Here is a 26,481-nt window from a genome sequence, read left to right as displayed (position 1 = left end):
GAAGAATAGTTAGGTAGGAGAGGAGCCAGGAGAGAGTCATGTCTGGAAAACCTAGAGAAGAAGGTAATTAGCAGTGTCAAAGCATGCAGAGAGAGAAGGGTGAAGACTGAGAAGAAGCCATTGGATTTGGCCATTAAGAGATTGATAACTTTGCTGAGAGCAATTTTGGTTGAATGGTGAAATTGGAAATCAGATTGTGGAGACATGAGAGTGAGAGGAAAAGAAGTGGAAGCATCTTTTGTAAGTGGCCCCTTCAGAGAGTTTAGCCACAAAAAGCAGAAGAAATATGGGGCAATGGTAGGGATGGAAGGATCAAGGAAGGGTTTTTTTAGGATAGAGGAGCCATGAGCATGTTTATAGGCAGGGGGGAAGCAGATAAAGAAAGGTGAAAAGAAGAAGGTGGGTAATGATAGACGAGGGTAATCTGATGGAGGGGATATGATAGAATAGGATCACTTGTGCAGGTAGAAGAGTTTGCCTTGGCAAATTACGTCTTCATGTAAGATAGCAGTGAAGGAGGAGATAGAGGCAGAAGGTATCTGAGTGATATACAGTGAAGAAGAGGAAGAAAGGAGGAGGAGCACTAAAATATAAGGCAAGGTTCTCAGCTGAGAGAGCTGGGGAGGGAGAGCTATGGGAGAGGAATGAAAGGTTTGGAAGAGCCTCTATGGTGATTGGGATAATGAGTTAATTAGGAAAATGTAGGGTTGCCCAGCAGCAGTGAAGGCCCAGTTTAGGTAAATTTGTAGTGGACTCAGAATGGTTATGATTTCTTTACCTTTTCAGTAGCACATGTGTAGGAGCAAAGGCAGCACATGGTGTGAGTAATCCAAGGCCAGAGGCTTGGCAAGATACAATTAGCAATGTGGAAAGGGGATAAGGGACTCAAGAAGAGGACAGTGCTAGGGTTCAACTGGTTAAGTAAAGGCTAAAGATAGGGAAAGGATTCCAAAGTGGCTATTGCAGGATTATAGGATGACCTGTGTGAGAATTTAGGGACTGAGAAATAGCATTTTCATAATCTATTTATTTATTTATTTTCATCAATTAATTAATTAATTTGTTTTAATTTGCTTTCTTATTGGCTTTCTTTTGTTCTCTGTTGTGTACTTTTTATTTTATTTCTCCCTTTCCCCCTCCAAAGAATGGGATGTGTGTATAATATGTGTGTATGTATATATGTATATATATCTCTATACATATATACACTCATATATATATATATATATATATATATATATGTAAGACTGTACTGTGCTTATTTCCACTCATCATCTGTTTCTTTGAAGGGGAATAGCATCTTCAAAAGTCCAAGTCTTTCCATGCCTTTCTCTCTTTTTGGGGGGGGGGGTGAGCCAATTGGGGTTAAGTGACTTGACACAGCTAATAAGTGTCAAGTGTCTGAGGACAGATTTGAACTCAGGTCCTCCTGACTCCAGGGCTGGTGTTCTATCCACTGCGCCACCTAGCTGCCCCTCCATGCCTTTCTAAGTCAACCAGCTCATCATCTCCTATACCACAATGATATTCCAACCTAATCACATCCTATTTGAGAGATTATCCGTGAACGTTTCCCCCTAATTTTCTGCATTCCTTCTAATCTTGGCTACATAGGTTTTATTTATACCAGAAAATTTTAATTTAATTAATCAGAATTATACATTTTATGCTTCAACAATGCTGTCACCTTATAATATAGTTTAACGGCTGAATTTACTTCCTTTACATCTTTTTTCCTAGTTTCTTTGAAGTTCCAGACCTTTTCTTCAAATGAATTTTGTTGTTATTTTTTCTAACTCAGTAAAATAATTTTTTAGTAATTTAATTGGGATGACATCGAATCCACAGATTAGTTAGGTAAAATTGTCGTTTTAAAAATTATATCCTTTTATATATATATAATAATATAAAAAAAATAATCCTTTTATCTTTGTATTATTGCTGATTTTGTCTCCAGTGACTTCTTTTACTTGATTAAAATATCTCCTTTTCATAGTTAATACATGTACATAATTCTTTATTCTAACAGTTTTTTCTTTTTAAAAATTCTAAATCATTGACCCAGGCAGGATTTATTGTGTTGCATGGCTTTAACCCCATTTTTACCATATAGATATTGAGGTTTCCCAGCATCTTTTTTTGAGTAGTGGTTCCATTCCATTGTTTTTCCTTCCATTTCAGTAGTTATTTATTTGTTGGTGACCACTTATTTGTTATTATAATAGATATTATTCAATTATTTCAATTGTATCCTACTCTTCATGAACCCATTCATTGTTTTCTTGGCAAAGATACTGGAGTGGTTTGCCATTTCCTTCTCCAGCTCATTTTACAGATGAGGAAACTGAGGCAAACAGGGTTAAGTGACTTGCCAGGGTCACACAGCTAGTGTCTGAGGCCAGATTTGAACTCAGATGATTCTTCCTGACACCAACCCCAGCACTTTATCCACTGTGCCACCTAGCTACTCCCAAATATAATAGATACTTCCTTACAAATATCCAATATAAGCCTCCTCAAACAATGCAGTCCCAAAAACATTTTTAAAAATAAGCCAAACAGGGGCAGCTAGGTGGCGCAATGGATAAAGCACCGGCCCTGGATTCAGGAGTACTTGAGTTCAAATCCTGTCTCAGACACTTGACACTTACTAGCTGTGTGACCCTGGGCAAGTCACTTAACCCTCACTGCCCTGCCAAAAAAGAACAAAAAAAAAATAATAAGCAAAACCACTCTGTAGTGTTCTTAAAAGTGGGTTTATCAAACACAAAATTTTTTCTATACATTAGATTCAAATTCTCTGTTCTGTTCCATTGATCTGTATTTTTCTAGTGCTAGACAGATTTTATAATAATTAATTCATATTACATTTTGAGATCTGGCAGCAAAAGGGCCAAAAAACCCTTTCCTAGTTTCTTCAGAAAGTCCTTTCTTAATTTTTTTTTAATAGTTCTTAATAGTCTGTTTTTCTACATATTTTTTAGAGGAGAAATGTATTTAATTCTATGAAATATCCTGATTATTTTGATTATTATTGAAGTAAATCTGCAAATTAGTTTCAGAATTTTGATATTGGTTGTGATCTTGGATATTGGTTTCAGAATATTGATATTTTGTGTATTTTCTCAACCTAGCTCTTTTCTCAGTTTCCTCTGTTTGTTCAGTTCCATTCTGTTTTGGGTTTTCTAGGTATTCAGTAATGTAGAATGTAAATAGAAATAATTTAGCTTCTTTTTCAAACCTTATTGCTAAAATTTTTAAGCCTTTGGCAAATAGGAGTGAATAGAGAAGACATCTGTTTAATACCAACTGTGGTTTGTTGTGAATAATTTTATCATATTATTGAAAGATCTTTTTCCTGTATTTTTGAAATATTCTTAACATAAGTGTTTTATTTGAATGCCTTCTCTGTATTTAATGATATGATCATTTTTAATTTTTTCCCTTGTCTCAAGATTTATGACATTTACAGATATGATTTATGATATTTACAGATGTGAAAGCATCCTTAAATTCTACTTCACAATGGATTGTTTTTTAACATGTACTGTTATATTCTATTAGTGCCACTAATCTGTGATTTTCTTTCTTAGCTTTGTTTTCAGTTTAGGGATCAACATCTCATTTGCTCATGGAAGGAGTTGGGTGGATTACCATCTCTTTCTATGTTTTGAAACAAGTTTTATTAATTTAGCAGTTATTAGTACTGTAAAAGTTTGATAGAATTTGCTTTTGAATATCTGGACTGCATTGAACGTAGTATCTGTCTTTGCAAGTCATCTCTAAAAACTGCTAACTATGCTATCTTGGGGAAATCTATTTACATTATTTTTTTTTCATTTCTTAAAGTAGATGGTGAAACTGTAATTTTCAGGCATTTGGTATATTTGATCAGGAACTAAATTATGAATTTAACATAATTTGCTTTTAACTGACATAAATCATATAGGTACAACTTCAGAAGTGGTATCAGACTCCTTAATCCCATGTTAAATTTTATAAAAGAATCTTTTATAAAAGAGTTTTGCATTGTAGTTTTATTTTTGAATAGTTTCCATTGCTAAAATTAAGAAAATTGAGTACTTGAGTACTAAAATTAAGAAAAGTGAAAATACTTGCTTCCCAGTTGACTGCTTATCTTCTCTATAGTTGTTAGCCTTTAGATGCTACAAATGATTAAACTTTTTTAGTGAGAAAATCATGCAAAAATATAAAAGGGAGAATCTGTTTCCTGATAGCAGAGTCTAGACAAAGAATTATTTCGGTCTCAAAAAATGTTCCTTTAAATTTTACGATTTTTGGATGAGGTTACCAGTAGTTATCTTTCTATGTGCCTTACACTTGATTTTTTTTTCTTATCTTTTTCTTATTAGCATTAACATGAAGCTAGAACACACTCAGTATTCAAATTTTATTATGTTTTAACAGAAGCGCCAGGATTCAGCAATACATCACTTATTATTCTTCATCAACTAGAAGACAAGATGAAAGCCCATTCTTTCCTTATGGATTTTATTCATCAAGTAAGATTCTAAATTGTTGAGAAGTTCAGGCACTCAGGACCCAAACACTCCTGGGTACATGGGTTTACCACATCTTTTTAAACAAATATCTTTAAAATAATTTTAAAAATTAATACTGTAATTTCCCAGTATCTTTTCCTTCTCTCCCCCTTCCCTGCAGTAGATCTCTTTCTTGTAACAAGGAAATACAGTTAAAATAAATGACATTGACTATGTCTGATGGCATATATCTAATTCAGCCTTTATACTCCACCTCCATTCTGCTGAGAGCAGAGAGGTGCATTTCATCATTGGTCCTCCAGAGTCAGATTAGTAATTGCATTGATCTGAGTTTTAATGTCCTTTAATGTTTCTCTCTGTGTCATTGTGTTCATTGTGTGTATTGTTCCCTTGGTTCTACTTACGTTATTCAGTCAGTTCATACAAGTCTTCCCAAGTTTCTGAGTTCTACATATTGTTTTTATGGCATAATATTCCATTACATTCAAATGCCAAATTTTATTTATCCATTATTTCTAGTTTTTTTGCTACCACAAAGAGTGTTGCTATGAATAGTTTGTGGTGTGTGTGTGTGTGTGTGTGTGTGTGTGTGTGTGTGTGTGTTTCATTGATTTTCTTGGGAATGTGTACTACATAAATATATATGCACTCTAGTTGAGAAATTATCTAATCAAAGGGTATGAACAATTTAATGACTTTTCACACATAGTTCCAAATTGTTTTCTGGAGCTATTAGACTATTCAGAATTCCCCCTACTTGTAGTGTTAACATGCCTGTCTTCTAGTTATCCCTCCAACATTGTCTTACTCTGGGGTTTGTTTGGGTTTTTTAAAAATGCTTTTTGCCTGTTTACAGTCATGAAATACTACAACTTTCTTCCAATTCATACAATGGAAAATCCAATCCCTTTAAAGTATTTTATTGGCAGCACTGCCCTCGTGGGCATGATCTATAATGATACATGAATAATAACTCATTTTCTGTATTTAAGAAGAAAAATTTCTGGAAATTTGGGGAGGAACTTTCTAACATAAAAATTTCAAATTTAGTAGGGGGAAGTAAGAAAAATTAGTTTATTAAGGAAGATAACCAAAGACACATATAATGCTTTAAAGTTCACCAGGTGTTCTGGCAAACTTATCCAATTGGTATGAATATTATTATTCTTATTTTATATATGTAGGACCAAGTTCAGAGAGATTAGCCCAAGATCACATAGCTAATGAGTGGCAGAGGTTGCACTTAAATCCAGTTCTCTGACTCCGTCAAAAGAAATCACTTGTTTGGTCAGATTGTTGGAGTTTTCTTAAACGTGGATTAGGAAGAATGTTTGCTGCTGGTGGATATAATTGTCCCATAGTCATTCATTAGCCTCCTATAAGAAATAGTACTTGCCTTACAAAGGAAAAACACTCATTCATTAACATAGTTATAATGAGATATTTTTTAAAAATTCATCTGTCATTAAAAGTCTGTTATGGGCTTTCTGTCCAAATTTTACATTCTTTACTTTTAATTTAGACCTTACTCTATTCCTTTAGTTCTGGCAAGAGAACTTTAGTGCTATATTTACTATACATCCCCTTAAATTTCTGTCTTCTAAGCAGAAATTTTTAAGAATTTCACATAGGGATTTGCACATATCTATGTTATGTTTTACTCTTTTTTTCCTCCTTCATGTTACATGTTTCTTTACATCATAAGTTGAAGTATCTAAGTATGTTTTTGTTTATTTTCATTAAATAGATGTACTGACTTAAATCTTTGTAAATTGAAGGTGGAAATACAGTAATAGAATAAATAGAGTAATAGAATACAATTTAATCTAACTTCATTGTGTGTCTAGAGTGAGTTTCACTTAAAGGAATTGTTGAGTGCTACAATATAAAAATTATTTTTCATAAAAATAAATGTTTGATCAATGCTATAGTGAAGAATATGCCTGAAAATTTAGAATTGCCAGGTCTGTTGCTGCAAGGTAAACAGATGAAAATATCAGAAGTTAAGGCAAGAAGGAGGCATTGAACCAAGAAGGTCTCCAAGTTGTAGGGAAGGCTATCTCCAAAAAGAAATACTGAAGTGGTTCCTCAGGTTTAGTTCACCCTGAGGCTTTTTTGATGCTTCTGCTAGAATAAGGATAAGAAGCCAACAAGAGCTCCCTGACCTTGGCTAGAAAAAGGGTCAGATACTATAAGAATCAAATGAAGTTTCTTAAACTCAATCTGGATGAAAATTTAACTAGATTTTTAAAATGTTACTATAAATCCTTTCTAAGAGCATGTGGTCTATCTTTCTTACAAGGTTGGCTTATTTGATCGTCTGGGCACTTTTCCATTAAGAGGGATGCCTATGGCAACAAGGCTGTTGCTCTGTGAACATGCTGAAAAGTTGTCGGCTGCCATTGTTCTCAAGAACCACCACTCTAGACTTTCAGATCTGGTGAATACCGCTATCTTAAATGCTTTAAACAAAAGAGAGCGTGATGTTCCACCAAGTCTTACTCCTGCAGATGTCTTTTTCAGAGAGGTAAGATGTCATCTTTCTTGGTATTTATCTATTTGATAAAGGTATAATGTAATTATATATGTAAATATAGACTTATAATACGAGCATATTATATTATATTTATATATATTCATTTAATATAAAAATAATGCTTATTCCTTGAATCATAAATAGATTGTTATGTTATTTTACCTGTGCTAATTTGCTTCAACAAAAATTTGGGTAATCTGTGTTCTGTGTGATTTAAAACTTGATTTCTAGATAAGATAAATCTCAGCTGCAACATCATATAACTATTTCTTACTTTATAAACTGGAGCTAGTAAAGTTGAATGTAAATACATTTTTCCTGTGTAGCCCTATAGTAAAATTAAAAATGCGTCCTTACAGAAAAACACAGTAACAGACCTACTTAAAAATTTTGGCAAGGTAAATCCTGAGAACAGTGGCCAGCCTGTGGCAACTAGGTCTTGCTATATGGAAAGGTTCCATCTGCTGTGGTTTATAGTTCCTACTTAGAAGATTACCAGGACCAAATAATTTCTACAATTATCATTTTATTTTATTTTATTTTTTTTTTGTGGGACGATGGGGGTTAAGTGACTTGCCCAGGGTCACACAGCTAGTAAGTGTCAAGTGTCTGAGGCTGGATTTGAACTCAGGTACTCCTGAATCCAGGGCCGGTGCTTTATCCACTACGCCACCTAACTGCCCCAATTATCAGTTTATAATACAGTTTGAGGTATGGTAATGTCTCTTATATCTTGTATTTCTATTTCATTTTAGAAAATTTGTTTCCCTTAAGATTTTAGACTTTTTATTCCTCGAAATTAACATTATTACTTTTGTCAGGTTCTACAATGCATCTCTTCTGCAATTTGATCTCTAGTATCATTTTTTTTTTTCCTGGCAGGGCCATGGGGGTTAAGTGACTTGCCCAGGGTCACACAGCTAGTAAGTGTCAAGTGTCTGAGGCTGGATTTGAACTCAGGTACTCCTGAATCCAGGGCCAATGCTTTATCCGCTGCGCCACCTAGCTGCCCCTAGTATCATTTTTATTTGATTGGTATTGTCCAACCATGATTGTATCTCCAGTAATTGATATATTTACATATATAAATACATATACAGCCCTTGTCCTCAAGTTCATATTCTTTTTTTTTCTTTTTTCTTTTAGTGAGGCAATTGGGGTTAAGTGACTTGCCCAGGGTCACACAGCTAGTAAGTGTTAAGTGTCTGAGGCTGGATTTGAACTCAGGTACTCCTGACTCCAGGACCGGTGCTCTATCCACTGCGCCACCTAGCTGCCCCAAGAAGTTCATATTCTAATGGAGGAGGAGGCCATATATAAATAAGTAGATATATACAAAATACATAGTAGAAGGAAAATAATCCCAGAGGGGAAGGTGCTGCAAGTGAGGGCTGTGTGATCTTAGCTACAGAGGGATTTGAGCCTGGGGGACAGCCAGTATAAAAGCACAAAGGTGAGAGGTAGTGTGCCATATTTGTTGTAGACTGTCTGGAGAGGAGTGATGTGCACCTTAATGTTCATTGTAAGTCTTCTGTACTTCTTTTCACAGGTATCACAGATAGATACCATCTTTGAATGTTTATTGGAACAAGAAGAACAAATCTTGAAAGAGACCCCAATGGAATCTGTTGAATGGGCTCAAGTGGTGGTCAATGTGAACAACATCATGAAGGTACTAAAATGTAGTCTGGTTCACTGAAAGGAAAAATGAAGAGTCTAGATTTCAGTAAAGTAAAATATCAGACCAGGAAAGGCCTGTTTTAGAAGCTGTGATTTGATTTGATAAAATAGGATTAAATAAAACTGAAGATAGGATAAGCTGTCAGATTGGACCGAGTATATAAAGAGATTCATGCTGAAGGTGATGTAATTATTAAGGCACCAAGGAATCAATTCTCAAGGTATCTGAAGGAGGGAAAAAACAGCAAAAGTGTAGAAAAAAATCTCATGTTACTGATGTCCAAAAAAAGGACAACTAAAAAAAAAAAAAAGGACAACTAAGATAACACCAACAACTCCCAGCCATTGGACCTACTTTCCCATCTCTACAAAATATTCATGAGATTCATTTATACATGAATTAAGGGCATCCTTAATGAGAGATTTTAAGAGGGAAACAGGTAAACTTCCACAAGTGCTGTACCATAGCAAGGGTTCTTAGCCTTCTTTTGTCATGAGCCCATTTGGTAGTCGAGGGAAGCCCTAGAACCTGTTTTCAGACTAATGTTTTTAAATTTATAAAATAAAATACGTAGTATTACAAAGGAAACCAGTTATGTTGAGATAAAGATACAATTTTCCCCCCACCCAAGTTTATGAAATCTGACATCAGGACAGACCTTTAGAGGTCCTTGGATCCTGGGCCAAGAATTCCTGTTCTATAGTAAAATTCTTTTCCATTTCAAAATTGATGGAAAGATATATCCTTGCTCTGCTTGTTGTTCAGTGATTATGAAAAAGCATTTTGAGTCAGTAGAGTATGTAATGCTGTCTTTGATGATCTCGTTGAGCAAGATGTCTAGCATCCATACAGCAAAATCATTTGAATCTTAAAAAAATTTAGCAGTGTAGGGGCAGCTAGGTGGTGTAGTGGATAAAGCACCGGCCCTGGATTCAGGAGGACCTGAGTACCAGCCTCAGGTACTTGACACTTACTAGCTGTGTGACCTTGGGCAAGTCACTTAACCCTCATTGCCCAGCCAAAAAAAAAATAGAAAGAAAAGAAAGATCCTTGGCTTAACTTTTAAAATATATATGATTCTCACTTGAGGTAAGTGAACCTTTCTACACACCTCTATGTAAAATGATTTTTACATAATGCAAATTTGCCCCACTCCCATTTCACTTAACCTATTTAACAAAGGCATACACACAATAATAACCTTTATACAAGTCATAAAATGTACAAAAATGCAGACATATTAAATACTATACCATGATAATAAACAATTATGAAATGAAAAGTAAAGTTTTAAAACATACACAGTACTGTACAGTAAAATTAACATAGGATTGCAAAATGTTGCTCCTTCCCGACCCATTGTACCTAGTTTATCACTGGTGGTTGGCTGCACAACTTTTTTTATGATGGTATTGAGTGAAGTTTGGGCTGTGGTTCTCTTTTTCCTCATATATGTGATGATAACAAGCCAATATTATCCTCAACTAATCTTTCACAATTCTTTATATAGTCAAATTTGCATAATGTGAATTTGTATAAAGAGAAAACTGTCTGTACTAGTACTATTGTATGACTGAGACATGCAACATATTAATTTTTTTTGGTGGGGCAATGAGGGTTAAGTGACTCGACTCACCCAGAGTCATACAGCTAATAAGTGTCTGAGACCAGATTTGAACTCAGGTTCTTCTGAATCCAGGGCTGGTGCTTTATCCACTGCACCACCTAGCTGCCCTCAACATATTAATTTTGAAAGAATTCAAAATGAATATCACATAGACGGCATTATTTTGGGTTTAAGTACACTGCACCACATAAATATTGAGGAACTTGGGAGAATAAGAATAAAAGCTGTCAATAAGACAGGAAGAAAAGATAAATTAGTCATATGATAGTGAGTGATGCCACACTAGCAGTTTGATTGTACCACTGGCATCCTGATGTCAAGAGAAAGTGAAGCAGGTCTCTCAACGTTTTGGACAAATCATTTTTGATGCATTTATGTGATGACATGGTCAAGAGCTGCACAGGCTTAACAGGAATGGATGACTTGCACTCAGCATCATTGGAAGGAACATCCACATTGATGAGATCATATCTATTTGAAAATATTTTGGCATATGCACTAAAATATGGTTTAAATTTTTTTTTTTTGGGCGGGGCAGTGGGGGTTAAGTGACTTGCCCAGGGTCACACAGCTAATAAGTGTCAAGTGTCTGAGGCTGGATTTGAACTCAGATACTCCTGAATCCAGGGCCAGTGCTTTATCCACTGTGCCACCTAGCTGCCCCTGTTTAATTTTTAATTAAATTTTTTTGCAAGATGCCTATATTTCCATTTTTAGCTATTTTTTAAAAACTGAAATTTATGGTAATAGAAATGTAAAGTATAGGGAATTTTTTTAAGTGCACATACCTTAATGGGCATTAGTTATTTTGAATTTTCATTTTCAAAAATTGATAATTTCTTCTTTTCCCAGGATATGCTACAAGCAGCTAGTCAGTATCGCCAAAGTAGAAATGCCTTATATAGAATGGAAGAACTCCCAGAAAAAGAACCTGAATATGTTCCTTGGACAGGTAAGCTTCTAAAAATAAGGCATGAGTCTAGTTTTATTATTGCCTGTTCAGAATTTTTATATTTAATAGTTTATTGTATGCATGAGTTTATATTTTTCCATAAGCTAGTTTTGTAAATAAAAATTCAAAATCCTACTGCTCCCTCCCCCAGTATATGCTTTCTCAAATTGTGACAGCATCACAGCTGCGCTAAATGTGAACAGAGAGTTTAGCTGCAGAACTGAAGAGCAAAGTAATTGGGGCAGATCACATATTGGCAAAGTGTGATATTCCAGTAAACCTGAGAGCCTCACATCCAACTGGGGCCAGTTCTGTCCCCCCATAATTCACCTGGAGCAGAGATCAAAACAGGGGAACCAGAAATTGTCCAGTAGGGGAGAATGCAGAGATGGCTTTGATATTCAGCCTTCAGGGAAACCATCATCAAAGGGGAAGAAGTCAGAAGGTAAATAATAGGGAAAAATAAAGGGGAAGAATGAAATTACCAAAGATCTCAAAGACTTTGAACATAACCAGATAACATAGAAAATATTAATAAAAGAAGGGAACAACATGGCCTCCAAAGCAGGTAAAAGAGTCCAGACATATATGATTAAATATTGCAAAACAAAGGAAAATGAATTAATACCTGATGAGACAGAGGACCCTGTGGATTCCCAAGAGAGCCCACCATGGTATTCTTTAAATATTTAAAAGAGAAATAAGAATTATAAGAGCAGAATTTATGGTCCCGCACCAGAAATTATTGGCTTTATTTATTCATTCATTTATTTATTTGTTTATTCATTTATTCATCTATTTATTTATTCATTCATTCATTCATCCATTCATCTATTCGTTTTATTTATTTATTCATTCATTCATTCATTTATTTATTTTGCAGGGCAGTGGGGGTTAAGTGACTTGCCCAGGGTCACAGAGATAGTAAGTGTCAAGAGTCTGAGGCTGGATTTGAACTCAGGTACTCCTGAATCTAGGACCGGTGCTTTATCCACTGCACTACCTAGCTGCCCCCAATTATTGGCTTAAAAAAAAACAAAAACAAAAACATGGATCCATCATGGCAAGTACCACCAAAGAAATAAAAAGAAAAAATAATTTATTGGGAATTTAGCTACACAGGAGTGAAGGACAGTTTAAAAGAAGAGGAAGGGGAAAGCAATATCATTCCAAATCATAAATGCTTTCACAAGTAAAATATAGCAATACTAAAGGATGTATAGATAATTTAAGGGTTACAGATCTCCAAAATAACACTACATGTTAAAAAAAACAAACTGTACTTTGTTTTGTTTTGTTTTTTGCGGGGCATTGGGGGCCAAGTGACTTACCCAAGGTCACACAGCTAGTAAGTGTCAAGTGTCTGAGCCTGGATTTGAACTCAGGAACTCCTGAATCCAGGGCCAGTGCTTTATCCACTGTGCCACCTAGCTGCCCCCCCCCCCCCCCCAACTGTACTTTATAAAACAAGAAGTAATGCAAGACAATTGCCCAGAATTGCTGAACACAGAAAACAAAGTGTCTATGAAAAGAATTCAAAGATCACTTCTGGACATAGTTAGAAACTGGGCCTTGAATGATGTTATTTGAAGCCTTTCTTTTCCAGAAGTGGCAATTAAATTATTTGAATTTTAAATAAATGCTTATGCAATTATGTATCCATTTAGCTTTTGTATCTGACACGATTTTCCCCCCGTTTTTTGAGGTTTTTTTCTCCTTGCTTTACAGCAACCAGTGGTCCTTCCGGCATACGAACTGCAATAGTGCGGCAACATGGAATTGTTCTGAAAGTGGTTTATCCTCAAGTAGATACCAACCTGCGAAATATCCTGACTGAGCAGCTCGTAGCACTGATTGACTCTTACCTGGATAGTTATGTTTCTCAGCTTAAATCTGTGGATAAACCCAGTGATCAGGAAAGATATAACAATCTGGAAATGGAGTACATTCAGAAAAGAGCAGATATCTTGTCTCCTCTTCGTAAGTACTCATTTATATTTGTACAAAGTACAAAGAGAAAGCTACACATTTAGTAACATTTTTTTAGATACATCAGTTGAAACTCAATGTAATTTCCCTAATTGAAACTAATCAAGAATCAACAGTAATCTGTTTTCCAAATATAATTAGAGTGATTTTATTTGTCATGAAATTAAAGCCATTAACTAAACTTATTGCTTAACATTTTTATTTTAAAATAGATTAAAGATGGACTTACACATAAATTTTTTGCAAAGATGAAATCACTTAAGTATTTCTACTTAAATAGTGAAGCTATTCTGCTTTTCTCTCTAGGTTAACTTAAGTACTTGTTTAATACATTTTTTCTTCTGTTGGTTTCCATAGTTTCTCTTGGACAGCACCAGTGGGCTGCTTCTTTAGCAGAGAAATACTGTGACTTTGATATTTTGGTTCAAATGTGTGAGCAAACTGATAACCAGAGCAGACTACAACGTTACATGACTCAATTTGCTGATCAGGTAATACTTTAATATTTAGGCAGAGAATTTTACATTATAATCATAACATTTAAAATCTGATCTTTGTTTGGAAAGTAAACAAGGATAGCAAAAGTATTTGAACACTTGAGTATAAGAAGTTTCATATGTATAAGAAGATGCTTAGAGGGAAAGTTTAGAGCCTGCTTGGCTCAGATTTGACCATCCTGTTAAAGGCTTCCTGTTGTAGTATTTCTAGTTATGTTTAACTGGTTCATGGAACTTCAGTCCCATCTTGAGACATTGAAGTTCTCAGTTATATAACAATGCCCAAGCCCCTAATATTAATCCTTGGAACTTCATTTTAGAGATTCTGAGCTTGGTAGTTCATTTTTTTAAAAGTGAATTGTTTTTTTATCTTTCTTCCCCTACCTTATGAGTTCTCCCTATTCATTTTAAAACCAAATTATTGGGCACAGCTAGGTGGCCCAGTGGATAAAGCACCAGCCCTGGATTCAGGAGGACCTGAGTTCAAATCCAGCCTCGAACACTTGATACTTACTAGCTTTGTGACCCTGGGCAAGTCACTTAACCTCTGTCTGCATCATTCTCATTGTCTGTAGGATGAGGATATTAACTATACTTACCTCCCAGAGTTGTTGTGAAGATCAAATTTTTGACATCAACTTTTTTTTTAAACTTTGTGTTCCAAATTCTCTTCCTCCTCCTCCCCGCCAAGAACTCAAGCAATTCAGTATTAGCTGTACATGAGCAGTCATGCAAAACATTTCCACATTAGCCTGGTTGTGAAAGAAAACAGACAAAACCAAGACTTCAGATAAAGGAACTAACAAAAAATTATGCTTCAATCTGTATTCAGATACCATCAGTTCTCTCTTTGTAGATGGATTGCATTTTTCATAAGACCTTGTGAAGATCAAACAAAATAATATTTGTAAAGGCTTAGAACAGGGATTGACATATAGTAGGCTCTGTATAAATAATGCAAATGCCTATTCCTTTTCCCCTCTTCCTTTCGAAAAAATGAATATTTGACCCCAAGAATAAGTTGCTTTTCATTGTGCTTTATGATTCACAAAATGCTTTCCTGCCAGTGATATGGTTGAACTCTGTAATACAGGTATCATCTCCTTTTACAGGCAAGGAAGCCAAGGCTGAGAGAGAGAGATTAAGTGTCTTGCCCATAGTCATAGGGCCAGGAGGTCAAGTCAGGTCTGGTGACTCCCTAAGCTTGGTCATATTAAAGAGAGGGGTTTTATTTTTGTTTGCTTTTTATTTTTAAAATCCTATAGGAAATAGAGAAACCAGTTCTCCATGAGATACAGCAAAAACACAAGGGAACACTCTGCTTATCTTTTCCCCCTAAAAGTTCAGAAAAACAACTTGAAAGTACAGTTATCCCAAATCTACTAGTCAGTCATTTATTACGAGCCCACTGCAAGGCACCTATGAGGATGTAAAGACAAAACAAAAGGGAGTCCCTGCCCTTAAGGCAGTTTGGGGGAGGAGGGCGGGGGGGTGGGTGGTGATGGTGATGGTGATAGCTATCATTTATATAATACTTTAGGATTTGCAAAGTGCCTTACGTCTTATTTGTCTTCACAATAACCTTAGGAGGTATATGTCATTATTATCCCAATTTTGCCATTAAGGAAATTGAGGCATGCAGTGTTTTAAGTGACTTACCCAGGGTTACACAGCTAGTGTCTGAGGCAGTTTTTTGAATTGAGGCTTTCCAGCTTCCAACCCTGCTCTTTAACCACCTAGCTGCTGAGGAATGGAGATATAACACATACACTGATATGTATGATGAGGGAGAGAGCATTAACAACTTAGAGGAATAAGAGAAAAGCTTCCTGGAGAAGGTAGTTGGTGAGTTGAGTGTTGAAATGTCATCTTCCTTTGGTAAAATGTAAGCTCTTTGAAGAAAGAGACTATTTTCTCTTTTGTCTTTGTATTCCCCAGGGCTAAGCTGGTGTCTCATGCATAGAAGGTACAAAGGCCCAAGTGGGAGAATGAAGTGGTGAATTTACAAAAAATCACATAGGTGGGATGCTAACTGGAGAACTTAGAGTGTGATAAGGAATTATGTGAAATAAGCCTGGGAAAGTATTTTGAACTGATGTTCTACAGGGTTTTCTTTAAATGCCAAGCAACTGTATTTATATTCATTTATCCTGGAGACAACAGGGGGCAATGAAAGGTACTTGAGCAAGATAGTGCCATGACTTAGGTTTTAAGAAGGTCATTTTGGGGGTGGTGAGGATGGATTAGAGAAGAAAAAGACACTTGAAAGCCAGGAGGTTGTAACAGTAGAGGTAATGTCAAGAGGTAATGAGGGTTTGACCTCTGGTGATGCCTGTGTCAGAAAAGGGGACAGATGCCAGGCATTTTGTGGTATAACTGGCCAAAAATGACCATATGACCCCCAGGTTACAAAGTCAAATGACCAGAAGGATGGTGACCCTTAGCAAAAACGGGGATATTTGCAGGAATGTTGTCTTTAAGGGAAGGAGAGTTTTGTTTTGTATATTTTGAGTCAAGTCCCCAAATAGCTGAAGCAGCAAAGAGCCTTTTAGTTAATACAAATGGATAAATATTGTTATCATTTGTTATACTGGGGAGGCAGCATAGGACAATGGAAAGAGCACCACTCTGCCATCAGAGGACCTGCTTTCTTTGAAGAATCTCTCCCTGTGTGACCTTAGTCAAATCACTTACCCTTCTTGGGCCCCAGTTTCCTCTCCTGTAAAGTGAGGGAGTGTAATACTAAATAGCTTCTGATGTACCCTTCTAATTCTAGATCTATGATCTTGTAATTTTTATGCATACATCTATAGACAGACATACACTGCTAGAGATAAATTGGTTTCAGAAGCCCTCTGGTGAAGAAATTCCCTTTACCATATACTTTGTAAAGTGGTCTTAGTTGCTAAGTGAATTCACAGTTTAGGTTGACAAAGAAGTGGGACTTGAGCCCAGCTCTTACTAGCTTTGGGCCTGACTTTCCCTCCATCACATCATAACTCTCCCCAACATATATGTGTATAAAACGTGACAGTTCTGGTTCTTAAAACCACTTTCCTTAAAAAAAAAAAAGCACAGACATGTTATCAAAGGTACAGGACTCCTTTCCTTGACTTGGCAAAGTAAACAACATTTTTTTTTTTTTTTACTGGGGCAGTGAGGGTTAAGTGACTTGCCCAGGGTCACACACAGTTAGTGTCAGGTGTCTAAGGCCAGATTGAACTCAGGTCCTCCTGAATTCAGGGCCAGTGCTTTATCCACTGTGCCACTTAGCTGCCCCCACCCCCTAGAAGCCATGTCCTGATAGTGAGTAGACACAGCCAATTACCTTGGAAGGCTGTGTGTCTGTGAGCGCACGTGCATGCAGTCAATGAGGGCTGAGTGACTTGCCCAGGGTCACACAGCTAGTAAGTATCAAGTGTCTGAGGTCAGGTTTGAACTCAGGTCCTCCTGAATCCAGGACCAGTGCTTTATCCACTGTGCCACCTAGCTGCCCCATAATCAACAATTTCTAAGAAACTTTTCCTTTCTGTTTTCTGTGGTCATTGTTTTATTAAGGATTTTTGGTTAATCAGTAGGATATGTGGAAGGGAGAACAGCATGAAGAGTCAGAAATACCAGTCCCAAGCCTTGGCATTCCTGCCAATTTTGTGGCCTTAGGCATGTTCTTTAGCCTCTTAGGACCTTGTTTTCTCCTCTTATCAAATGAGGACATTAGTCAGGATCATTGCAAAAAAGGATCTTCCAGCTCTCACAAGGTGTGGCTTTATATCATATAGATCAAAATGATTTTTAAAACATTTCTTTTGGGGGGACCAAATAGACTTTAGAATAAATGGCATTTTATTATGACATATCTGTTATTCAAAATGAATTTATTATATGTTAATGTGTTCTTGGCTTTATTCCTAACAGAATTTTTCAGATTTCCTCTTCCGTTGGTATTTGGAGAAGGGAAAGCGTGGCAAGTTATTATCACAACCCATTTCTCAGCATGGACAGCTAACAAATTTTTTGCAGGCCCATGAGCACCTCAGCTGGTTACATGAAATCAATAGCCAGGACTTTGAAAAGGTAAAGAATGTTTTTTTTGTTTGTTTTTTGGTGTGGCAGTGAGGGTTAAGTGACTTCCCCAGGGTCACACAGCTAGTAAGTGTCAAGGGTCTGAGGCTGAATTTCAATTCAGGTCCTCCTGAATCCAGGGCTGGTGCTTTATCCGCTGCGCCACCTAGCTGCCCCCAAGGTTTTTAACAGAACAAATAGATGGATTTTTGATTTTTGCTTGTAAAAAATGTTAGCATAATTAATGCATAACTTACCTCCTTTCACATAGAAGCTCTCGGTGTCTCATCTATTTGATTTATTGGTTTTGGTTAGCAAATATTCTCTATTGAGGTTCAAGAGAACTGGCTTCCAGTCTTGCCCAGGGAACTAACAACTGCTATGTAATGGCAAAGAGGAGAAATGGTTGTCACACAAAACCCCAGAAAAATCAGAACTTCTTTACTCATAGACTTGGTATGACTGTCTTATCAGACTCCTGTCCCAGGTTATATTTGGATAAGTTTGGTAAAATGCTCTACTAAAGTCTAGGTCTTAGTCTTGGTTCTTCCATGGTGGAGTGTGGATCCTTGAAGGGTCCTTACTTTCCACAGAGTAGTAAAAGAGGCATGCTTATATTGATAAGGCTTGGTAAAAATGAGACAATAATGTAATGGATAAGTTACTGAACTTTTATCCAGGAACACTTGGATTTGCATCCTACATCAGAAACTCAATTCTCTTTGTCCGGGACAAGTAATGGAATCCTTTGTTATGCAGGTTTTTGCATCTGTAAATTGAAGAAGCTGGATGACTAATGCAGAAATACGTTTGATATGATTGTGCATATATAACCTATGTCAGATTGCTTTCTGTCTTGGGGTGGGGGAGGGAATGGAGGGAGGGAGAAAAATTTGGAACTCAAAATCTTATAAAAACATGTTGAAAACTCTTTACATGTAACTGGAAAAAAAATACTATTAAGATTGGAAAAAAATAAACAATCATGTAAAACAAAAGCCTTTTTTAAAAAAATGAAGTTGGGGGCAGCTAGGTGGCGCAGTGGATAGAGCAGCATCCCTGGCTTCAGTAGGACCTCAGACCCTTGACACTTACTAGCTGTGTGACCCTGGGCAAGTCACTTAACCCCAATTGCCTCACCAAAAAAAAAAAAATGAAGTTGGACTTTCTGGCTTCTAAGCTTCCTTCCAGATCTGAATCGATGACTCTCTGTAAAGTAAAAAGAAATTGTGTATTTGAATTTTCTTCATTCTTTATTTCAGCTTCCCTAAAGTAATTTTTTATTACCTGTTCGTTTAATCTGTTCTTCTATTTTGGTTCATCCTAGGCTCATGCAACACTTCTGGGCTTGGCAAATATGGAGACTCGTTACTTTGCAAAAAAGAAAACACTTCTTGGCTTGAGTAAATTAGCTGCATTAGCTTCAGATTTTTCAGAGGATTCAATTCAAGAAAAAATTGAAGGTAAAAAAAGAACTGTGTGTTTTGAAGGGCAAAAGAGACAATTTAATAAATTCCACTCAGCCAGCATTTATTAACAGACACCCCATGCCATAGTGGAGAGGGAGCTGGTCTTGAAGACTTGGGTTCAAGTCCTGACTCTGAAACGTAATGACTGGGGGACCTTTGGCAAGACCGCACAGCATTTTGACCTTCATTGGCACAGGAAACTTCCATTGCTGATGGAATCACAGGCCTAATTCTTGTTTCTGTCCCTACCATGTATGAGGCCCTCTTTTGGTCTCAGGATATAAATTTTAAATCAATATCAAAACAGTTATACCTGTGATTATGGATTCTTGTGAAAGCACATTCTGGGGGTGACATTTCCCGGACCCCAGCAGGGCCACACTTCTCCTTGGAGGGTTATGACTTGTACACAGATAAGTATGACACAAAATAGTGACATGGCAAGGATCCAGATGGTGGAGGGTCTTAAATGCCAGGCTAGGAGCTTATATTTTAACCGTCAGGCCACTGAAGGTTTTTGAACAAGGAAGTGACATGGTCAGATTTGTGCCATAAGCAGATTGTTTTGCAATTGTTGTGATGGATGACTAGAAAGGAGAAGCTAGAGGAAGGGAGACGAGTGAGCCTATTACTATAGTCCAGGTGAAAGGTAAAGGCCTGAACTGGGAGGAAATGTGAGTAGAGAGGTGATGGTTATAAAAGATGTGGAGATAGAATTTGGTGACTGCAGAACTTGGTAACTGATTAAATGTGAGGGGTGAGAAATGGGAAAAGCTAAATCAAGGCTTGTTTATTATTCTAGTGTAAAGTGACTGTTTTCCATGGTCATCGAATTGTACACATTTCAGTCAGCACACATCAGTCTTTCTTTTAAGGGAAATGTTTTTTTCTTAGACTTAATGTATGATTATTCCTATATATATCTTAAATATCATTCCTTAATTTAAAGTTGCATAGCTTATTGATTATTGAAAAATAAATTCACAAATACATTTTAAATTCACATGGATTAAACATTTATAAATCAGTTATGCTAACATAACACCTGTAATATAGAATAAATAATTTTCAGATGTTTATAAATATTTCACTATAATAAAGCTATTCATTCTTTTGTTAAATAGATACTGACCTGAACTTAAACTCTAAATAAAATGAGTATGTTTTATATCAGATAGAACAGGAAAAGGCTTATAAATGAATTTCTATTATGTTTAGCTTGCTTTTCCTTTTAAATATATAATAAATTCTATATGTAACTTTCAGAATTGTCCTGCCTAACTGTATTTCCTTATGTTCTCTTCAGTGCATTTAACAAAGGCTTCAGTGCCACTCTTTCTTTTTTCTGAAACCCTATTGCTACTCTCCCTCTCTCCCCCCAGCCTCCAGCTGAGGAGAAAAAAAATAAATAAATAAACTCCCTGGAGCAAGTGTTCATACTCAAGCAAAACAAATTCCCATATTGAGCATATTCATATATGTATGTCTTATTGTCCAAAACCCCTGTCAGGTTCTTCATTGCTTCTTCAGAAGGAGTCTATTGGTCATTGTGTTTAGTTCTCAAGGTTTGCTGTTGTTGTTGGTTTGGTCTTTTAAACATTGTTCCTGTTGCTATATGTTACTTTGGATCTACTTACTTCACTCCAATCAATTCATAGTTTTCCAAGGTTTGTCGTCCCTTTTGTTATCTCTGTGGTGTGATAATAGTATTCCATTATACTCGTGTACCATAATTTGTTTAGCCTTTTCCCTAATTAGTGGGTGTCCCTTTAGTTTCTAGGTAGTTTTGCACTATTGATCTCTTTGAGATACAACCTTCTGTATTCCAAGGTCAGTTTGGCACAAGCCATTGCACATTACTCACCTCAACCTGTCACAACCTTTATCTTTCTACAATACTTAGCTCAGGTGATTTCTCCTTGTTGCCTTCTCTATCTCCCCCCGCCAAGACATTCCCAGATCTCTTTGTCTCTTCTTTGTCCTCATCACTTCCTGATTTTTATTATACTTAGTTATATATGTACTACATTCATAGTATGTAAACTTCTTCTTCTCCTTTTTTAAGTGAGGCAATTGGGGTTAAGTGACTTGCCCAGGGTCACGCAGCTAGTAAGTGTTAAGTGTCTGAGGCCGGATTTGAACTAAGGTACTCCTGACTCCAGGGCTGGTGCTCTATCCACTGCACCACCTAGCTGCCCCAGTATGTAAACTTCTTGAGGGCAGATGCTTTTTTGGGTTTTTTTATCCTCATTGCCAAGCATAGTGTTTTGTTTGTGGTAGTCACTTAATAAATGCTTGCTAAATTGAATTGTCTTGAAATATTTCAATATTTTTTCTAAAGATAAGTGTCATTTTGTTCTAACATGTTCTGTCATTTCAAAATAACATTTCTGATAATTTGCTTTGCTACAACAGATAATACCCAACAAATAAACACAGCTTTCTTACAAAGTACAGTCCCAGAATACAATTAAACAAAGGCCTGTAATAGTCTTTGCTATTAATTCATCATATTTCATTAATTAAAATCATAACCAAAATTATGAACATTATTTGGAAATAATTAGAAATTCCATACAATTTGTAATTTGGTAGTGGTTTACATATTATTTTATCTCTGTCCTTCATTGAAATTCTAAAAATTTTGTCCTTTATAATTTTTAAGAAATGGCCATGCCGGTTGTTTTAAAGTGTGCGTGCATGTATATATACACATGCATATATACATATATATTTATGTGCACACATGTCTGTAGACATAGATCATACTGTGCTTTTCATATTCTGCCAGGAATTAACAATGTGTTCAAAACCTAAAGAATTTAGATGAATCTTTATTTCAGTTTCTTTCCTTTTTTCCCTTGTTTTTGGATGTCGTGGTGAAACCCCTTAAATTGAATACTATTCTTTTCTGGGGCAGCTAGGTGGCACAGTGGCTAGAGCACTGGCCCTGGATTCAGGAGGGCCTGAGTTCAAATCTGGCCTCAGACACTTGACACTTACCAGCTGTGTGACCCTGAGCAAGTCGCTTAACCCCAATTGTCTCACCAAAAAAAAATACTATCCTTTTCTTTGTCATGTTATAAGAATATTTTCAGGACTAGTAGCCTATAAATCTATATTATAATGCCCCAAACCTTTTTGTTTGTTAGTTTTTGTTTAGATCTGTCTTTGTTATTTTTTTTTTTAGTTTTCAACATTTGTTTTCAAAAATTGTTTCCAAATTTTTCTTCCTCCCTCCCTTTCCTCCCCCCTCTTCAAGGCAGAAAGCAATCTGATATAGGTTATATATGTACAATCACTTTAAACATATTTCTGTATTGATTATGTTATAAAAGAAGAATCAGAACAAAAGGGAGAACCCTCCAAAAAAAGTAGAAACAGTATGGTTCAATCTGCATTCAGAACCCACAGTTCTTTTTTCTGAATGTGGAGAACATTTTCCATCATGAGTTCTTTGGAGTGGATAGAGTACCGACCCTGGAGTCAGGAGGACCTGAGTTCAAATCCAGCTTCAGACACTTAACACTTACTAGCTGTGTGACCCTGGGCAAGTCACTTAACCCCAATTGCCTCACACCCCCCCCCCCCAAATAGTGATTTAGAGCATTTTTTCATATGGCAGTAGCGAGCTTTGATTTCTTCCTCTGAAAACTGCTTGTTCATATCCTTTGACCATTTCTCAATTGGGGAATGACTTGCGTTCTTGTAAATTTGATTTAGTTCCCTATATATTTTAGAAATAAGGCTTTTATCAGAAACACTGGCTATAAAAATTGTTTCCCAGCTTGCTTCTTCCCTTCTAATTTTGTATGTATTGCTTCTGTTTGTACAAAAACTATTTAATGTAATCAAAATCATCCATTTTACATTTCATTATATTCTCTATCTCTTGGCCCCACACCTTTTAATGGTGATATTGTGATATTTAATTATTTGTGCTCCAATTATTTTATTTGTTGTAATCTTTTTGCATTCTTTTCATTCTAGGTAACATGGGCAAGCTTCTCTTAAAACTCAGTACTATAAAGAAACCACCATTCATTAATATGAGATAATTGTTAGCCTGTTTGTCACTTACCTTCAACAGTCTCACTTTGGTCTTGCCCGGGGGAAATGAAGGAAAGGGAAGGGAATAAGCATTTTATATAGTACCTACTATGTGCCAGGCACTGTGCTAAGAGCTTTTTTTATAAATATCTCATTTGCCCAAGTTCTTGTTTAATTTGTTAATTAAACCATACACAAGATCATACAATAGCAGATCTGATAGAGTCTTTAAACTTAGTTTTTTTAAAAATTCAAATTTTTTCTATAACAAAATGGACCTGGAAGTTATACTGATATTTCTTCTTTTCCTTTGCATACTAGAAATGACTGAGCAAGAACACTTTCTACTGCATCAGGAGACCCTACCTGAGCAGCTACTAGCTGAAAAACAATTTAATCTCAGTACCATGCCAGTATTGACTGCACCACAGCTGATCAATGTATGTATTAAATCTTAAAGCCACTTCTTTGTATCTAACTGTCCCAGAAGCCCCTTTGGAGAGGTGTTGTGGTATAGTAGGAATAGTGCTGGATTTGGAGTCAGAACGACTTAGTTCAGATTCCAGCTTTGTTTTAAGCCACCTGGATCACATAGAGACTCTCTGGGGCCCTCATCTCTAAAATGAGGAAGTTGGACTGGATGACTTTCTGTGGATCTTTCTAACTCTTAAAAGCTATTAATTCAGTTCAGTAAACATTTATTAGGCACCTACTCTGTGCCAGGCATTGTGCTAATCTCTGGGGATGATAATAAGTGCTGGTATCCTATGATCTTACTAAAAAGAATCCTCTGCCTCTTTTTTTTTTTTTTACCATAGCTGTACATATGTGAGGAAAACAGAAGAGCCAATGAGTATGACTTTAAGAAAGCACTTGACTTACTAGAATACATTGATGAGGTAAGTCAAGGAAAATTAACTTAGAAAATCATACACAATAAAAGAATATCCCTTTAAAATCCCTTACCAATGTCAAATTTCATACCTCTTAACTTTATGTAGGCAACAGATATAAAGGGAAAAAGAGCACCTAATAATTAATCAGGTAGATTGGAATATTTAGATGGTGATTCTTCAGGGGGCTTTATCATAATGTTTCGTATAAACCCTTCAAGGAAGCTATTCAGTTGGAACCAACTCCCTTCCTTATTACACAGATGTGATTTTCTTCCTTTATTCTCCGTTTGAAACATCTGCTTGACATACTTCATGTACACTGATTCTAGAACTTAAGCTTTGGAAACTGTCTGTCCCAGGCTCTAAAACATCCTCTTGAACAGGCCCTAAGAATCTCTGCTAAATGCTTATTGTAGTCTATTTATATTTCCTCAATTCCCATATCATTTAATTCAAAATTTCTCTGTATCTTCCCTGAGATTTGTTTTGTGCTGTTTCTGAGGAAGAAGTCTTTTGACTTCTTGACTTTTGGCTGCTCTCAGGGCTGGGGTCTGGGCAGAGGAAGCTGGCATCTGCGTGAGGCTTACTTGCGTATTCCCACTGAGTGGGGCTTGGGCTCCTGAGGTAGTTTCTGGAGAGCAAGTTAGGCTGGGGGAGGGGCAGCCCATTCAGGGCTTCCAAGGCTAATTTCAGCCGCCCACAGAACTCAGGTCCTGCTGAATCCAGGGCCCAAGGTCTATCTACTGTGCCACCTAGCTGCCTCCCAATCTTTTTTTTTTTTTTTGGTGAGGCAGTTGGGGTTAAGTGACTTGCCCAGGGGTCACATAGCTAGTAAGTGTCAAGTATCTAAGGCCGGATTTGAACTCAGGTCCTCCTGAATCCAGGGCTGGTGCTTTATCCACTGTGCCACCTAGCTGCCCCCCCCCCCAATCAGTCTTAATATAATCCCCTCAAACAGGGGGGGGCCTCTGGGCATTCCAAACTCCTTTATTTTCTCACATAATTGAACCCATCGGGACTCACAAGGCCACCAAGTAATAGAAAAGTGAAGAGGGCACAAGACAGATTTGGTAAAGTCACATTGATGATAATTCAGCAAAGGACATTGAAAATGAGCAGTGAGACAGGGAAGAGGAGAACCAGGAGAAAAGAGTGTTATAAAAACCCAGGGAGGGGACAGTGTTCAAGAGGAGAGAATGATCGGTAGTGTCAAGCATTGCATAGAGGTCACAAAAGGTGAGTATCATCCTTCCCCCCCCCCCCAAAAGGCCCTTAAAGTTGGCAATTAGATGATAATATTGGAGAATTTTAGTTGAATGATGAGACTAAGAGCCAAATTGAAGGTTTAGAAAAGAATGAGAGTTCTCATCCCAGTCCTTTGTAAAGCTAGGAAGTCCACAGGTATAGTACATCATATATATTTTCAGACTTTTTCAATATATTGATTGGTTTTGCTGATTTTTTTCCACTTTTAAAAAACAATATTATTTGTGATATGAGATGGGTCTCTGATAGGGGAAGGAAAAGGATAGTAGGAGAAATTTTGGTGATGAGAAAAAAAAGGCCAATAAAATTTGTTTTATAATAAATAGTGAGAGGAGAGAAAGTGAAAGCACCAATTATAAATGGCTTTTTCAACAAGTTTAGCTGAAATGGGGAAGATAATTATAGAAGGCTAGCTCATGGGAGTGCTGAGACCTAGTAAGGGTTTTTGTGGGACAGTGAGGGTTAAGTGATTTGCCCAGGATCACACAGCTAGTAAGTGTCAAGTGTCTGAAGCCAAATTTGAACTCAGGTACTCCTGAATCCAGGGCCGGTGCTCTATCCACTGGACCACCTAGCTGCCCCCCTAGTGAGGGTTTTAAAGAAGAGGAGCCTTCGCATCTTGTAGCTATCAGGGGGAAAGCCAGTAGATTGGGAGAGATTAAAGATTAGAGTGGAGATGATGATGGGGCAAATCTGCTTAAGAAAATGAGAGAACATTACCAAGAGTACATGTTAGCCTTGGTAAGTAGAAGGGTCACTTTATCACCAAAGACTGGAGAATGGAAGATATTAGGAGACTGTGTCAGAGGGATGTGGAATGAGATGGATAAGAAAAGAGGAAACTCAATTTTCTCAGTAAAGTATGAGGCAAGGACTTCAGCTGGGAGGATGGAGAAAAGAGGTGGTTTGAGAGAAGAAAAGGTTTGGGATAGC

The 26,481-nt window shown here is 36.7% G+C and overlaps 1 protein-coding gene across 1 annotated transcript in view; it reads left to right on the top strand.

The window, feature by feature from the left end:
- NUP133 (nucleoporin 133) overlaps positions 1 to 26,481 on the top strand; it is a 65,597-nt gene that overhangs the window by 28,726 nt on the left and 10,390 nt on the right. The window contains exons 14-23 of the mRNA XM_043999529.1: positions 4,429 to 4,523; positions 6,826 to 7,050; positions 8,609 to 8,731; positions 11,220 to 11,319; positions 13,048 to 13,299; positions 13,666 to 13,799; positions 17,721 to 17,879; positions 19,195 to 19,330; positions 23,708 to 23,826; positions 24,205 to 24,285. Of these exons, the coding sequence (XP_043855464.1) occupies positions 4,429 to 4,523; positions 6,826 to 7,050; positions 8,609 to 8,731; positions 11,220 to 11,319; positions 13,048 to 13,299; positions 13,666 to 13,799; positions 17,721 to 17,879; positions 19,195 to 19,330; positions 23,708 to 23,826; positions 24,205 to 24,285 (1,424 nt within the window). The remainder of the gene's footprint in view (positions 1 to 4,428; positions 4,524 to 6,825; positions 7,051 to 8,608; positions 8,732 to 11,219; positions 11,320 to 13,047; positions 13,300 to 13,665; positions 13,800 to 17,720; positions 17,880 to 19,194; positions 19,331 to 23,707; positions 23,827 to 24,204; positions 24,286 to 26,481) is intronic.

This window comes from Dromiciops gliroides, chromosome 4 (assembly GCF_019393635.1).
Source record: "Dromiciops gliroides isolate mDroGli1 chromosome 4, mDroGli1.pri, whole genome shotgun sequence".
Lineage (NCBI taxonomy): Eukaryota > Metazoa > Chordata > Mammalia > Microbiotheria > Microbiotheriidae > Dromiciops > Dromiciops gliroides.
The sequence above is the reverse complement of the archived record's forward strand: the minus strand, read 5'-3'. Positions and strand labels throughout refer to the sequence as shown.